This window comes from Diutina rugosa, assembly GCF_008704595.1.
Source record: "Diutina rugosa strain CBS 613 chromosome Unknown scaffold47_size107767, whole genome shotgun sequence".
In the NCBI taxonomy this organism is placed as follows: Eukaryota; Fungi; Ascomycota; class Pichiomycetes; order Serinales; family Debaryomycetaceae; genus Diutina; species Diutina rugosa.
In genome coordinates, this window is record NW_022995157.1 from 75,090 (window position 1) to 91,590 (window position 16,501).

The 16,501-nt window shown below is 52.7% G+C and overlaps 5 protein-coding genes across 5 annotated transcripts; 2 read left to right on the plus strand and 3 right to left on the minus strand. All coding sequences in view use genetic code 12, as the record gives it.

Moving 5' to 3' along the window:
* Window positions 1-118: 118 nt before the first annotated feature.
* On the minus strand, window positions 119-1,744 carry ALD6 (Ald6p; the record flags this gene model as incomplete). Its single annotated transcript, XM_034156485.1, has 1 exon — window positions 119-1,744. One exon carries the CDS (start codon window positions 1,742-1,744, stop codon window positions 119-121), a length of 1,626 nt encoding a protein of 541 aa, XP_034011532.1.
* A 2,125-nt stretch (window positions 1,745-3,869) lies between these two features.
* Window positions 3,870-5,540, plus strand: VAC8 (protein anchor; the record flags this gene model as incomplete). Its single annotated transcript, XM_034156486.1, has 1 exon — window positions 3,870-5,540. One exon carries the CDS (start codon window positions 3,870-3,872, stop codon window positions 5,538-5,540), a length of 1,671 nt encoding a protein of 556 aa, XP_034011533.1.
* Window positions 5,541-5,887: 347 nt separating this feature from the next.
* On the minus strand, window positions 5,888-6,829 carry DIURU_003697 (uncharacterized protein; the record flags this gene model as incomplete). The annotated part of the gene is made up of 1 exon (XM_034156487.1): window positions 5,888-6,829. One exon carries the CDS (start codon window positions 6,827-6,829, stop codon window positions 5,888-5,890), a length of 942 nt encoding a protein of 313 aa, XP_034011534.1.
* Window positions 6,830-7,469: 640 nt separating this feature from the next.
* On the minus strand, window positions 7,470-10,325 carry PFK26 (Pfk26p; the record flags this gene model as incomplete). The annotated part of the gene is made up of 1 exon (XM_034156488.1): window positions 7,470-10,325. One exon carries the CDS (start codon window positions 10,323-10,325, stop codon window positions 7,470-7,472), a length of 2,856 nt encoding a protein of 951 aa, XP_034011535.1.
* A 1,435-nt stretch (window positions 10,326-11,760) lies between these two features.
* On the plus strand, window positions 11,761-16,401 carry MLT1 (Mlt1p; the record flags this gene model as incomplete). Its single annotated transcript, XM_034156489.1, has 1 exon — window positions 11,761-16,401. One exon carries the CDS (start codon window positions 11,761-11,763, stop codon window positions 16,399-16,401), a length of 4,641 nt encoding a protein of 1,546 aa, XP_034011536.1.
* Window positions 16,402-16,501: the final 100 nt, after the last annotated feature.

The following is a 16,501-nucleotide window of genomic DNA, read 5'->3' on the forward strand; positions in this document are numbered from 1 at the left end:
CGTCCCCTTTTGATCATATTAATCAAAGCTTTCGTGGTTTTCGTAATAGTTTCATGATTGCGTGAATTTATAACAAGTAATCTATTTACTAGTGCCGGATACCAAACCGGGGATGCCTTTACTTTTGCACGGGCATCGAGGTCAGGGGCGACAAGATTTCGCCGTCGATCAAGTCTTGCTTCCACAGCGAGGTGATGGTCTTGGGCTTGGTCAAGAAGGTGACGCCGGCCTTACCGTAGAAGTTCAAGTCACCCAAGAACGACTGCTTGGACCCGGTGAACGAGAACATGGGCAAGGGCACGGGGATGGGGACGTTGACCCCGACCTGGCCACACTCGATTCTCTTAGTGAAGTATTGCGCGGAAGCACCCGAAGCAGTGAATACCGACACCCCGTTCCCGAACGGGTTCTTGTTGACAAAGTTGACGGCTTCTTCCAAAGTCTCGGTGTTGACCACCGAAAGCACGGGGGCAAAGATCTCTTCGTCGTAGCATCTCATCCCGGGCTTGACTTCGCCCAAGATGGTGGGCCCGAGGAAGTTACCTTTAGCCAACCGGGGGTCGGCGGGCTTGTAGCCGCGGCCGTCCAAAAGCAACTTGGCGCCGGCCTTCACCGAGTCGTCGATGATTTGTTCGGCTCTCGTCAACGACAGCGGGTTGATGAGGGGGCCAAAGTGGGACTTCTTGTCGAAACCGGAGCCGACGACAAGCTTTTGCGCCTCGGCGATGATGTCGGAGACCCATTCCTTAGTCTTGCCCACGGTGACCAAGACGGAAATGGCCATGCACCGCTGGCCGCAGGCGCCCATGGCGGCGCCGATGACGGCGTTGACCGCCTGGGCCTTGTTGGCGTCGGGCAAGATCACCATGTGGTTCTTGGCAGCCCCGTTAGCCTGGCAGCGCTTACCGGTTTGCGCCGAGCGTTCGTAGATGTACTTAGCGGCCTTGTCCCCCCCAACAAAAGTGACGGCTTTGATTCTGGGGTCGTCGAGGATCTGGTTGACGGTGTCGTGTTGGCCGTGGATCACGTTCAATACCCCGGGAGGCACCCCGGCTTTGGTGGCGAGCTCGGAGATGATCATCGCCGCCCCCGGAACCCGTTCCGAAGGTTTAAGCACACAGGTGTTACCGGTAGCAAACACGAAGGGAAGCGTCCACAACGGCACCATCGCGGGGAAGTTGAACGGGGCAATCAGCGCCACCACCCCCAAAGGTTCCCGCACCATCTTCGTCTCCATATCGGTGGCGACTTCAAGCAGTTCCGCCTTCAAGTCGTTGACGATGTTGACCGCCTGTTCGGCACACTGGATACCTCTAAGGGCGTCGCCGAGGGCATCGTCCCACGTCTTACCGTTTTCAGTGACCATAATGGCCGCCAACCGGTCGAAGTTTTCCCGAAGCAATTGGACAAACTTAAACGCCACCTGCTGGCGTCTGATGATCGAAGTGTTTTTCCACCCCTCAAACGCGTTCTGGGCCAGCTCGATGGCGGCGTCGATCTCGGCGTGGGTCAGCTGGGGCACGCGGGAGACGACGACGTTGGTGGCGGGGTCGTGGATGTCGATCCACTTGTCCGCCGCCAGCTGGAAGAACTTGCCGTCCTGGAACAGCGGCGTGATGTAGGGCTCGGTGCCTTCCTTGATGTGGTCGGTGGGGTACGAGGTGGTGGTGGTGTTCAACGTGAAGCGTCTCGCCGCCATCACCCGGGGCACCGCCGCTCTGGCTCTGCTGACTCTGGACAACATGATTGTGGGTGTTTTTCAGGTGGGATAGGGAAGAGTGGGCTTTTATAATGGGGCGGCAACCGAGCCCCGTTCTCCCCATCCACCCGAATGCACCTACGCTACCCCACTTAGCCGCCGAGGGTAATCGCAGCGAAAAGGGGAGGTGTAATTGGGGTTAAACGGATGAAAAGTGATATTTTGAATACATAGTATTGATGTGTTGATGACGAGGATTACGATGGTGATATCACTTTTCAGTTTTGTTGTTGGTAGGCCTCGAATCTTGGGGATGTCGGTGTTTGTCACGCCTAATGATGCTCCCCGGAAAAGCACTGAAGCAGCGACGCGGGCGTCACGTGACTGTGGGGCCCCCCCACCCCTCTGCTAGTGTCGAACGCGGGCCTCGATAACCGGAGGGGCCACGTTAGTGGCTTTCTTTTTTTCTATAGGGGCAAATCGCACTGGACATTTTCCACGGGTAATGGCGGGACGAAGGCTGAGAGTGGCCGCCCGGGGCTCGCAACGTGATCGCCCCCGTCTTGGAGGTGAGAGTGGCTTTAAACGGAGTTGGCACTCCGTCTGACTCAACTGTAATACCCGAGGAAATATCCATCGGAGTTTAGAAAGTGACCCCAGCCCTCAAACTGGACCACGACCTATTCTCTTTACCCCCCCAGCTTAATTATCAAATGTGACTAGTCGATGGTACTTAGCTGAGCCTCGGCAATGGGAGCGGCATTCGCTTTGTGGCATTTACGGTGGATGGCCCTGAATCAGTGGGCGACACCGCAAATGTACCTTGCGGAGCAACGCGGGAGAGCACCGGTTCCGGCCCGGAACCGGCGAAGCCAGACTAGTGGTAGTATCCAGGTAGAAAACCATTTAAAACCGGTACGAAAAGACTGACACTAAACTGTCAATAAAACCAACAGGCTGATGCAGCTATTTTAGCCTGTAAGCTCTAGCTACGCTGGCTATTTGGATCTAACAAAATTTGATGATGCAATCGTTATTATTGCTTTTGTTGACGACACTGTAAATGCCCTGTTACCACGACGTACGGCTTTAGTCCGAAACCCCCAGTCGCCTCCGCCCACTGTGAGCTTAGTTCCTGCTTTTCCGTGGATGTCATCGAAGCCTGCGTGGACTCACGTAAATGTGTGGGGAATCCCCTACCAAATGAGCTTAAACAATACTAAACGTGCTTCAGGTAAATACAACACTAATCATAATGATCCGATGGGATCAATAGGTGATTTACTTGTATGGATATGAGCTGAATAAACGTAAGATACTATAGTCGCCGATGCCTGTACCCTAGCCGTAAGATGATTTTACACTGACTACTGCTAGCTCCCACATTTTTCAAAGTTTACTGATTACTTGACCTTTTCTTTGAATCTTCGGGTATTGCTTAAGCATTAAACTTTACACTCCTCGTAGTTTTCATCGCGAGCCCTGGTTTACGGTTATCGACGGGAACTCTCACCAGGGGACTAATGAGGGGGGGGTGCCGCGCGGACCTAGTACTCCGGCGTAGCCGCTAGCCGCTAACCTCGACGCCCCCTCAGCCACGTAGTCAAGTCAGACACAAATCAAAAACAAGTCATTTAAAAACCTACCAAAGCAAAAATTACCTTACTTATAAAAACCACCCACGCGGTCCTCAACTATGAAACGATACACGTCGTCGACATTTCACTCTATCTGTTACCTCAAATTCACTATATCCAAGACTTCAATAATTTTCCAACATTCAGCCACAATTTTCTCCTAACCTCAATTGCAAATTATTGTCTGTCGGGTGCGGTTTTGGCTATGGTTTGGTTATGGCTCATTATGGTTCGAGGTTTAATATATGGGAAGGAGGTTTCCTGCATACACTCCCGTTCGCGTCACGCCCACAGAGTTTTTGTCGTCTCGACCCTCACACCTCAACACCTTCTCCCCTTGTTGTTGAACCAGCCTCGTGGGTGCTTTTCCTCCGGTTTCCCATTGAACGACACACCCTCCTTGCTCGGGTACCGAACTACAACGACTGGCTCGTTTGATCATACCCAAAAAGCACCTCGCAATCCCTGTTTCCCCCATCCCCTCCAAGCTTAATCCGCTGCGTTTATACCCCCCTCGCTAGCCTTTCTTTTCCATGGGTGCCTGCTGCAGCTGTCTCGGCTCCCGCCTGGGCGACGGCGCCTCCAACCAGCTCTTGCTCCAGGAGAACGAGCGTGACGCCATCCTGGCCCTTCTCAGCTACCTCGAAAACCGCAGCGACGTCGACTTCTTCTCCAACGGGCCGTTGCGGGCGTTGCTGACGTTGGTGTACCTGGAGAACATCGACTTGCAGCGACTGGCGGCGTTGGCGTTCGCCGAAATCACCGAGAAGGACGTTCGCGAAGTCAGCCGCGACGTTCTCGAACCGATTCTCATCCTCTTACAGCTGAGCGACGTCGAAGTGCAACGGGCGGCGTGTGGCGCCTTGGGCAATTTGGCCGTCCACCCCGAGAATAAGATCTTGATCGTGGAAATGGGCGGGTTGGAGCCGTTGATCCGCCAGATGATGTCGCCCAATATCGAAGTGCAATGTAACGCCGTCGGTTGCATCACTAACTTAGCTACTCAGGACGATAATAAGCTGAAGATCGCCAAGCTGGGAGCGTTGATCCCGTTGACGAAACTCGCTAAGCTGAAGGATATTCGCGTCCAACGTAACGCTACTGGCGCGTTGCTTAACATGACCCACTCCCACGAAAACCGTCAGGAATTGGTCAACGCCGGCGCCGTCCCCGTGCTCGTGCTGTTGCTTGCTCACGAAGACACTGACGTCCAGTACTACTGTACCACTGCTCTTTCCAATATCGCCGTCGACGAAGCTAACCGGAAGAAATTGGCCACCACCGAACCCAAACTCGTGGGCCAGTTGGTTAACCTCATGGACTCGCCGTCGCCCCGGGTCCAGTGCCAAGCGACGCTTGCGTTGCGTAACTTAGCCTCGGACCTGGGCTACCAAGTGGAAATCGTCAGGGCCGGCGGGTTGCCCCACTTGGTGCAATTGTTGACCTGCAACCACCAGCCGTTGGTGTTGGCGGCGGTGGCGTGTATCCGCAACATCTCCATCCACCCGTTGAACGAAGCCCTCATCATCGAGGCCGGGTTCCTCAAACCGTTGGTGAGCTTACTCGACTTCAACGAGCTGGAGGAGATCCAGTGCCACGCGGTGCTGACCCTCCGCAACTTGGCGGCGTCGTCGGAAAAGAACCGCACCGCCCTTCTCGCCGCCGGCGCCGTCGACAAGTGTAAGGACTTGGTGTTGCTGGTGCCGTTGCTGGTGCAACTGGAGATCCTGGCGTGTTTCGCCATCTTGGCCCTCGCCGACGACTTGAAGCCCAAGCTCTACGAAGCCCACATAATAGACGTGCTCATCCCCCTCACCTTCTCCGACAACGGCGAAGTCTGTGGCAACCTGGCGGCGGCATTGGCCAATTTATGTTCCCGGGTGCTGAACGAACACAAGCTGTTCATCTTGGACAACTGGCTGCAGCCTAACGACGGCATCCACGGGTTCTTGGTGCGGTTCTTGTCGCTGGGACTGGCGACGTTTGAGCACATCGCCCTCTGGACCATTCTCCAGTTGTTGGAGCTGAACAACACCGAGATCAACTCATTGATCAAGGACAACGAGCAGATCTTGCTGGGGATCAAGGAGTTGCTGGCGATGCAGCACCAGGGCCACCTGGCGCAGCCGGGCGACGAGAGCTACGACGACCCCAAGGTGGAGTTGTACAACTTGACCCAACAGATTTTGCAAATCTTGGGCTAACCAGACACGTAAGAAAATAGTAACGAATTCAAGAGATTATCAAGAAATGTAGCCTGTAAAGAAGTAGCCAAGAAAGAATACATGGAATACTCATAGGACGTGTTTGATATTATATGTCATCAATAAGAATACATACACTAATAAAATGTTTCATTGTGTAAACAAGATAGCGAAAGAATACACTGTTAAACTGATTAGATGTGTATCAATCTCAGCAAACAATGTATCAATAGAATACTAGACTCATAAAATGTGTATAATATCCCGTAAACATAAATGGATGCTGGACGTGAATCATCAAGGGCATGTCTATGAATCGGAAAATGAGTGGACAGTATTGTCGTTGCTCAAATCAAGTCCTCGGTGATGTCGTCATCCAAGTACTCGTCGTCCTTGTTCATTCTGTAGATGGTCATGGCCATCGACGCCACGTTCAACGTGTTCATCGCCCACTTGGGGATAGCCCACTGGTAGAGCTCGATCACGTTAAACGCCAAGTCGAGGAAGTTACCCAACAACTCGATCCAGAGCATCATCTTGTCGAACCTGAGGTCTTTGAGCACCTTCTCGTACTTGCGACGGACGTCGTCGTTCATCGCCGGCATCGTTTGCGTCTTGTGGTTTTCCAAAAGCCTCATTTCCACCTGAACTTTACGTTCTTTGCGGAGAACATTGCGGAGCTGAGTGATGGTCTTGCGGATCAAGAACACGAGGATAAGCACCCAGATCTTGTTGGTGTTCTTCAACAACTTCGTGAGCACCTCGGGGAACATTGGAAGCTTGGCAAAGAGGTGTAGGTTGTCCAATATGTTACCCACGGCTTCGAGGACCGCGACGAATAGCCGTTCGAGTTTGCGGAAACTGAACAGCTGGAGCAAGTCTAAAAACGCCAGATCCTGTTTCGGCGGGCGTCCAATGTGTACCGGGGTGGTAGCAGCTGATTTCGCCTTGTATTTAGTGAGTAACGGCGAGTACGCTGGCGGCGGCTTCGGAAGCAGGCGGAGCTTCTGGTAGGGGGTATAGCTGCCACTAGCGGAGGGCTTGTAGCGAGGCTGGGGCGGAGTCGACGATCGGCGCTGGTAGAACTCGGTGGTATAGCCTTTAGGCGGACTAACGGCGACCACGGGTTTATTATGGGGGCGAGTCGGCGCCGGCTTTGAGGATGACGGGTCGGCGAGGAGCTGCTGGAGCTGGGCGAGCTTTTCCGGGGTGATCGACTTGTTGCCCTTTTCCTGTTGCTGGCGGGCGAATCGAAGCAAGTCGGCCGCCACGTCGTCAGTAGCGTTCATTCGAATAATTTCGCCTCGCCTGTGATTTTCCTCGGATGAAAAGTGCGGGGGACACCACCGCTATTGATTCCGATACGAGGGAGGCTTTCGGATCCAAGTGCCGTCGACGTTTCGAGTTGTTTTCAAATGTGATTGATTTTGAATCACCAAACAATGAAAAATCTTTTCAATTAAAAATTTGAATCGATGGCAATCGATGGGGGGAGGTGGCAATGAAAGATTTACGTGACTACAAGCACTTATCGGTTGCCTCGGCCATGGGGCGCGCAAAAAAAGGTGTGCACATAGGCACAGTCAGGTGAAGGGTACAGCGAAGTCTATCACCAAACATGGGATCTGTCAATTAAACTTTAGCCGCTAAGCTCACCACGGAAATTCCCGAGATCCCTAACGTTCGCCACAAACACGACCAAATCTACTTTGTGATGATATAGATCTACGTATTTCACTTTGGTAGTTATATTGCTATTGTATGCTACGGGGTCGTGGTATTCCCCCTAAAAGTAATTAGTTGATCTATAACAAAATGCTAGCATGAATAATACGTTACTCTGTGGTTTTTCGTTTGATTTTCATCATGATTTTCCTCTTTTTTTTTTTTTTTTTTTTTTTTTTTTTNGTATGGTTTTTGTAAGGTTTGTTAGTTGGTTTTCTCGGCCCGGCTCAGGTCGTTCATCAGCATCGACGGGCGCAACGGCGGCGGGGCGTTCGACGCCCGGTGGCACAGCGATCTTGTGGGAGGAGCAGTGGGCACCACGGAGTACTTTCTCTCTCTAAACTGGACACCCACTTCCTTGACATTCTTCAGGTGTTCAGGTTTCACCAGCACGAACCAGTCGATGTTCTCGTCGTACTCGTACATGCGGTAGTCGGTACCGTAGGGCTTGGACTCTAAGCAGTAGAGGGTGTGGAGGGGCACGTCGAGGGAGCCGATCAGCAGCTTTTCCAAGTTGAGGAAGTACGCCAACAAGATGCGGAGGACGACGCGGTGGGAGATGATGAGCAAGTGGTCGGTCGTCCGTTCGATTTCGGTGATCAACGGACGCAAACGGGTCAATACGTCCAAGTACAGCTCGCCACCCACCCCGGGGTACCGGTAGCTAAGCTTATTCTTCAACCGCGCGTCAAATTCTTTAGGGAACTTCTCCTGGATTTCCCCGTAAGTCATGCCTTCAAACTTGCCTCCGCCAAGCTCATTAAGCATCCGCATCTCCTTGATGCTGAACTTGGTATCGTCAAAGTACTGGGCGGTCTCAATCAGCCGCATCAACATCAGTGTCCACACACAGAAGTTGGGCTCGCTGGGGACATGCTGGGCCAACTTCTCCAACTCCTTCGGGTTGAACACGTAGTTGTAGCGCAATTCGAGCCGCAGCAGGAACCGTTCAAGCTGTTGCTTGCGAAATTCACGCCGTTGGAAGTCCATAAATTGAGCCAAACAACGAGCGAATTTACGGCCTCTTTTGGTAAGGTGAGAGTCACCCCCGATCTTACCTTCAACGTTATCGGTGGCTTCGCCATGGCGAGTGATCCAGATTTGCCGTTCGCAGAGGTTAAAGTTGAGTAAGAAGTATACTGTTTGCGAGGCTAAGAACCCCTGGACGTTATAGGCGACGACTTTCTTCCCGACGTTAATCATCTTGACGTACTGCATCCCCTTTAGCGACTCTTCCTCGTCTTCATCAATAGTTTCATAAGCCTTTTCGTAGTTTTGGAGACGGCCTTCGAAGTCCTTGAGCGCCACTTCGGGGTCCATATCCTTATAGTCGGGACCAGAAAGCTTTAACCGGATATTGGCTTCGAGGATGGCTGGGTCCAGACAAATCAGCTCGAGGAATAACACTTTCAATTCACCATTCAGTCGCTGTTGAATACGGCGGAGCACTCTCAGCCGCCGAAGTTTGGTCAGGTTAGTGGCGTCAAAGATACCCACACTGCCTTGGCCTTCAAGTACGTAGTCAAGCAACTGGTCCAATGTGTCCATCGCCCATTTCTCTCTGATTTGGATCAGCGCCTTATTCTTAGGGTCGAAAAACGCCGCATTATGAGCCGTGCCCTGCTGTTTAATGCCATTGTTGTTGTTACCATTGTGGTCATGGTTATCCGTAGGCGGCGATTGAGCTAACGTTTCTGGCAGCTGGTGCTGCAGCCCCGGCATGCTATTGTTATCCGGGAGTGGCGTCAGTTCCGGTCCGGCGGCAGGCTTATTTTTACGCCGAGTGTTACCGACGTTGAATACCCGACAATCGTGCTGCAACCAGTTCAAATAACGAGTAAGCTTATTGGTGATGTACAGCTTGCCCCGAGCGGGGAGCCCCACCATGACAATGACGAGTTTCAGCCCGACGTCGACCTTGGCGATGTGGCCGTCCGGCAGCGTTTTCAGCGACGTCTGGCCGGGGATATTGAGGGTGTACAGCTGTTTCTTCTTGCGCTGGCGCTCGGTGGAGTCGAGGAGAAGGTTAGTGATGCGTTCGATCGTCTGGGGTTCAAGGTTTGATGGCGGGAGCGTGTGTTTCGGCCCTTCGACGGGGACAGGGACAATCCGTTTAGGGACGGGTTCGCCTGCCTGTGGCAATGCCTGGGCCTCCATCAGCGGTTCCAACGTGATTTTGGGAGGGGTCTGCGACTCAGGGGGTCGGGTCAAGGGGCTGACGGACCCTGAGCCTCCCATATCACTAAGGTTCAAATGGGAGATGTTTTTCGTCCGTCTAAACTCTGCATTGGCATCTTCCTCCTCATACACTTCCTCAATATCACTGGCATGACGGGTGATGGGCGACGCAAGCGACAGCACGATGGGAGTATCGGTTAACGGCCGCTTATTGAACTCGGGGAGCAGCACCTGGGAGCCGTGGCCACTCAGTAGCGTCGAGTCCAACAGCTTCAGCACCCCTAAATCGGCGCCCTGGTACAGCATGAGCTTGCGTAACGGCTGGCGTTTATCGGCATTCATCATCATGGTTGGAGTAGGCAGCGGCGAGTTAGATACCAGCAGGGTTCGTAGCCTGGGGGTGGGGTAGCTGATGGTGTGGTGGAGCTGGAGCTGGGGTTGGCCATTATTATTATGATGGGGGTGGTGCTGGTTTGGCAGCAGGGGCTCGTCGTCGTCGTCCAGCTCGCACGGCAGCAGTTCTCGGGATGAGATCAGGGCGCTCAGACACGCCAGGTGGAGGTTGGAAAACAGCACTTTCTTGCGGGCTGCCATCGCTCCGGGCGGTGCATTAACCGGTGGCTCGGTCCGCGTCATGTGGAGCAGGGTGGGGAGGCGATGGGGCACCGGTTCCGGCGTCAGCTGCTTCAGCAGGCCCTGGCGGCGGAACTGGCCGTCGGGCAGCTTGGTATTGAAGTAGCGGTAGCGCTCGTGGAGGGCCTCGCTCAAGTTCAGTCGTAGCGGTCGTTGCTGAGGTGGTTGGGCCGGGTGGGAGGCTTCGTCAGCGGTGGTGGCGTTGGCAGCGTTGAGCAACGCCTCGACGTTTCCTTCGGCCTTGGTCATGGAAAACGTCGGTTTGAAACGTCAAGGGAGTGAAGATTCCGCTGGTGGGTAGGGGGGGTATAAGAGCACAGGGATGGGGAGTATGAGTATCGGTACGGAGAAATCCACCCATCATAAATATCTCGACTGTGTGCAGGCGCGGGTGCCCCTCCTGGTCAACCACTGCGACCCACGCGGCGATGGGACGTAACATTAGTGGTTAGGGAGAAAAAGGGTAGTGCCCCCTCCAAGAAAAAAGGAAGAAAACAGAGTAGAATAAGGATTTGAACGTTTCAGTATTTTTGTTAGAGGGGTATTGGAGTTTAGATTAATTGTTTAGGGATTGTTTTTGGTTGGGGGGTTACTGTCGGACGTGGTTTTTTGGGTCAGGCCCCATCAGCCAATTTTGTTCACGATTGCTAGTAAAAAAAATGAGCGAGGCACACACAATCGCGATTAGACGAGTGCGGCCATGACCCACAAAACACGCTGATTAATCGGTGATTCACCCGTGATTAAGCAGGAGATTAGTAAGGGAATGGTAAAGATAGTCATGCAAAAGGTCCACAAGAGGTGCTAGAACCAAACAGTCGTTTTTGCTGTAAATCAGCCTGGAAACTATTTGTTAGGCAAGCGGTGTCATCTCAGGCGTGGGTGCGGGGGTGCCGCGTGGATGCGCTAAAGCAATCGTGCAGAAAGAGGGGAAGCGGTGAGTGGTCATCGACAGGGCCGAGCGGGTGGGACGACGCTTTGTTAACGGAACGTGGGCGATAAAGGCGACGAGAAAAGTATTTGACGATTTGTTGAGCTCGGCTTAGCGGGCGATGGGGGGGAAACGTGGGCTAACTATATATCTCTTCAGTGATCTCTGATAAGGCGCCGCCGCATCATAAAATGGGGCTAGTGAGGGCCGCCAGTCACGTGACGTAGACTTTTGATTTGTTGTTTTTCCGTACACTCGCTATGAGGGTGCAAGTTCGAGTCGGTGATTTTCGCGATTTTTGATGACGCAGGTTCGATTCCGCGAGATCCCACACTCGTCTCGGGGACTTCGCGGAGGGGGGGCCGCAGCAGCAAAGCCGCGTACCATTACGGCTTCGACATTGTTATCTCCGACCCCTCCCCGAGCCCATGAGTCATCATCCGTGGTCTAGCCCGGGTTCTACAACCTGTCCTTATTATATTTTAACTCGTAAACTAAGAGAATCCCCCGTAAAACCACCATTCATCTAAATTTCACAACTACTAAGGTAACAACCATTAGCAGCGAGGTAGCCTGAATTTTTCACTGCGCGTGTCAAAAATGTCTCGGGGTTCCCATAACAAATGTGTGGCTGTCGCAGCAGCAGCACGCACGCGCTTAATCTCCCAGCTGCGCCGCCCCCGCTCCCGTTTTTGTTTTGCGATGGATATTGTATAAAAAGCCCTGGTGACCACGTCGACAACTTTTCCAATTATGAATGCTACTACCGGCTGCGCTATCGGGAGGTCGTTGACCGCCCCGCTCTACCTGCCGCCGCAGCTGACGCTCTCCCCCTGCTTTATCGCCGCCTGGGGAATCGTCGTCACCGCCGCCTTGGGCTTAGTGGTGGCGCTCCAGCTCGTGTCCCAGCTCTGGTTTAACCACTACGGCCCTTATAAAATCAAGTACGGCTTTGGCCACCCGTTGGCTAAGCGTCTGGTGGGGTTCCGCCAGTTGGTCAAGCTCAATAGTGTGGCGCTCAACGTGATCCTCTGGGCGATCCTAGCGGCGAATCCCCACGGCGAAGGCGCTCAACGGTACCTTCCCTGGGTGGTGATTGTCGTCCAGTTGGTGGCAGTGGTGCCGCTACACGTGATCGAGCCCACTCGCGTGGTGGTGGCCAGTGCCCTGCTATTAGTGTTCTGGTTATGGCACTCCGCCTACGCCATTGGTCTTGTGCTTCAGGATAACTTGACCAAACACCCGGTGATTGATTTCCGTGGTACCGACGCTCAGTGGAAGCTGGTGGTGCTCGCTGCCGAGATTGTCCTCGCCATCAACTCGGTGTTGGTGTTTTCGCTCGAAACGTTTGTCTACCTGCCGTCACGCGAATTGAGAGACTACTACGAAGTCAACGGGTGGGATATCGACGCCGTCCACAACTTATTCAGTCGGTTGGTATTTCAATTCATCCAGCCGACGATCTCCGACGTCTACCGCACCAACCTGATTGACCTCAAACAAGTGCAACCAGTGGAGATCTCGTACAAAAACGAAGTGCTTCAGGACGACTTCGACCGGGTGTGGACCCCGAAACGGAAGTTGGGCGCGGTGCTCTTTCAGCTTTACTGGTGGCGAGGACTCGTCGCCATCACCTTCGATTTCACCGATATGGCGCTTGGCATTGCCCAATCGTTCCTTTTACAACGCCTCATCCTTTTCTTCACCGTTTACAACCCCAAGACGTCCCCTAAGATCGAAGGGTTTGCCATTTGCACGGCGATTTTCGCCTGTTCGGTGGCCAAATTCATTTCGTTCAACCAGTTCTTCGTCCAGGTGTTTGACATCTGGTACCTGATCCAGTCGCAGTTGCTGCTGACAGTGTACCGCAAACTGTTGCGCCTCTCCAAGGCGTCCCGTAAGGAGAAGACTAACGGGGACATCGTTAATATCCTCTCGCTGGACGTGCAGAGCGTCGCCGGTTCTCTGCTGAACCTCATCGATATCATCATTACCCCCGTCCGGTTGATCGCAGCGCTTGCTGCTCTCATTCACGTGCTCGGAGTGCTGACGTTTGCCGGGCTTGTCATCGGGTGTATCTTGCTCCCGTTGAACTCGATGGTGACGATGAGAATTCAGAAATACTATAAGCAACTGCAAAAGGTTAAGGATCTGAGAGTGCGCCTCACCCTGGAGATCTTACTGACGATCAAACTGATCAAGTTGTACGCTTGGGAGAAACCGCTTTTGCAACGTCTTTTTGGTATCAGAAACGACCAGGAGCTCACTTTACTCCGCAAGATGGGCTTGCTCAACGCGGTGCTGATGTTTTGCTGGCTGTGCGTGCCCTTTGCCATCCAGTGCTTTTCGCTTGTTGTGTTCACTTACATTGGCAAAGTACCATTGACACCCGCGGTGGTTTTCCCCGCCCTTCTGTTATTTGGGGTGTTAAGTGACCCCTTCGTCATGGTCCCTTATTTGTTCACTGGTGTCATTCAAAACAACGTCCTGTTGGGCCGTTTGCGGGAGCTTTTGACCATGGAAGAAGCCAATACCACCCAAGTGGAACGGCCGACCGCTATCGTCAAGGAAGGAGAAGCCGCGGTGGTGGTGGACCAAGCGACTTTCGCTTACGGTGATGGCACTGACGACTTAGCGTTGAAAGATATCACGTTCTCTGCCAACAAGGGCCAGCTTACGTGTATTGTCGGTGCGGTTGGTGCGGGTAAATCGCTGTTAATCAAAGCGGTATTGGGTCAATTGCCGGTGACCAAAGCCCGCAAAGTGTCGGTGACTGGCTCCGTCGCCTACGCCGCTCAGGACCCCTGGATCATGAATGCCACCATCAAGGAGAATATCCTCTTCGGCCGTCGTTTCCACCGCAACTACTACAATATGGTGTGTTCTGCCTGTCAATTGGAAGCTGATTTTGGCGTATTACCTGATGGCGATGCCACCGTCGTGGGTGAGAAAGGTATTTCACTTTCTGGTGGGCAGAAAGCTCGTATCTCGTTGGCGAGAGCCGTCTACTCGAAAGCTGACGTCATCTTACTCGACGATGTGTTGCTGGCGGTGGATGTCCACGTCGGCAAAGCTATCTCCGACCAGGTATTGCTGAGAGATGGCCTCTTGCTGTCGAAAACGGTGATTATGGCCACCAACGCGATTTCTGTTCTTCCCCTTGCCGCCCAAATCTATTTGGTGGAGGGAGGAGAAATCAAACAGAGCGGTAGTTACGATGACGTGAAGGATAACGGTAAGCTTGCTGATTTGATTAAAGAGTTTGGTAAACAGGAAAAACAAAAAGCAGCAGAGGCTGAGGTGCAAAGCAAAGTGCAAGAAGTGAAAGACATCCGTGAGCTTGAAAGAGCTGCTGACGATGGCGCTGAAACCGGACTGGTGGTGCTGTATGTCGGCGACGATCTCGACCGCCAGCGCGATCCCGATCTTCGGAGACAACTGACGCGGGCGTCGTACGTTCTGTACTCGCACGACTACGAAAACGATGAGGATACGAATACTCAGTCTGCTGAAGCGAGACGGACAGGGAATAACGAGGAAGTCGGTGCTAAGGGTCTGGTGAAGTTGCTGGTGTATTTGGAATACTTCAAGGCATGCAACTTTGGCTACCTCATTTTCTACGTGTTACTGTACGGTACTCACGTGGTACTCAACTTGTTATCGCAGTACACTTTGAAGTACTGGTCGGAACGCAACTTGGACGCGGGCCACAACGTTAACGCCGTCTTCTACGTGCTGTTGTATGCCATTTTCGGGATTGTTGCCGCGGTGTGTACGCTTTTAGGGGCATTTATCATTTGGACCTACTGTACCGTCAAGGGACTGAGATATTTCCACGATAAGATGGCGTGGTCGGTGATTAAACTGCCGATGACGTTCTTCGATACCACCCCCATCGGTCGCGTTTTGAACAGATTCTCGGAAGATATTGGCGTCATCGACTCCCAAATCATGTGGACTTGTATGGGTATTGTTGACTTCTCTCTTGAGGCATTGGGTTTACTCGCGGTGGTGGTGTATAACTTGCCCGCCATGCTCATTGTTATCTTGGCGCTTTTCTACGTGTACAACTTGGTTCGTCGCTACTACATTCCCTCGCTGAGAGAGCTCAAGCGGCTTCTGCTGGCTCGTAAATCGCCTATTTACGCCCAGCTTCAGGAACTGCTTAACGGCATTGATACCATTACTGCATACTCGCAAATCAACCGGTTCTTGTACAAGAACCGTGAGAATTTGGATACATTGGTTAAAGTGCAATTCTCCAATGCCTACTGCAACCGGTGGTTGCTGATGCGACTCCAGATGATCTCGGCGGTGATTATTTATTGCACCACAGTATTTATTTGGTTGTCTTTGGGCACTGCGCACGAGTTTTCTCCCGGTCTCGTTGGGTTTGTCATGCTTAATGCCATGGGCGTCACCTGGACTTTAAACAGTATCATCAGATTCTGGGCTAATTTGGAGAACCAGGCTGTGGCGGTAGAAAGAGTAGTGGAATATTGCAACTTACCTACCGAAGGACAAAACCCTGACGACATTGTGGTGGCTACTCCTCCCGCCTCTTGGCCCGCAGGAGGTGCCATCGAATTTGTGGACTATTCGTGTAAATACCGCGACAATTTGGACCCGGTACTCAAGGATATCAATGTTAAGATTCCGGCTGAGGCTAAAGTGGGGATTGTTGGTCGTACTGGTGCCGGGAAACTGACGCTTACCATGGCACTTTTCCGCATGATTGAACCCGCTACGGGGCACATCACCATTGACGGCATCAACACTAGTGACTTGTCGTTATACGAATTACGCCACCATTTGAACATCATCCCCCAGGATGCCAACACTGTGGAAGGGACCGTTCGCGAGAATTTGGACCCATTGGGTATCCATGATGACGAAGAGTTGTGGGCGGTGCTTGCTATGGCCCATTTGAAAGACCACGTGGAACAAATGAAGACGAAAACGGGTCAAACCGAAGAATCTAAAGATACCCCCGGCACTGACTCTGAGAATAGCAGCGATGACGATGCGCCTACCACCGAATGGAACTACGGGTTGGATGCTCAGATCTTTGAAGGTGGGTCTAACTTATCCGGCGGTCAGAGACAGCTCATGTCGTTGGCCCGCGCTCTTTTGAACAAGCTGAAGGTTCTCGTGTTGGATGAGGCGACGGCGGCTGTGGACATGGCCACCGATAAGATCATCCAGCAGACGATCAGAGAACAGTTCAAGGACCGCACCATCTTGACGATTGCCCACCGGTTGGACACGGTGATGGACTGCGACTACATTATGGTATTAAGCAAAGGTGAGTTGGTTGAGTTTGCCCTGCCCAAGGAGTTGTTGGCTAACGACCAGTCGGTGTTCTACTCGATGGTCAAGGAGCACGATGGGTAGAAATGATATGTAAAAGAAAGGTAGAATAGAAAAGAAAATAGAGTATATTTTGGAAATAGAAAGGTTCACGCTTGGTAGATCCAGACAGTTTTTGAACGAA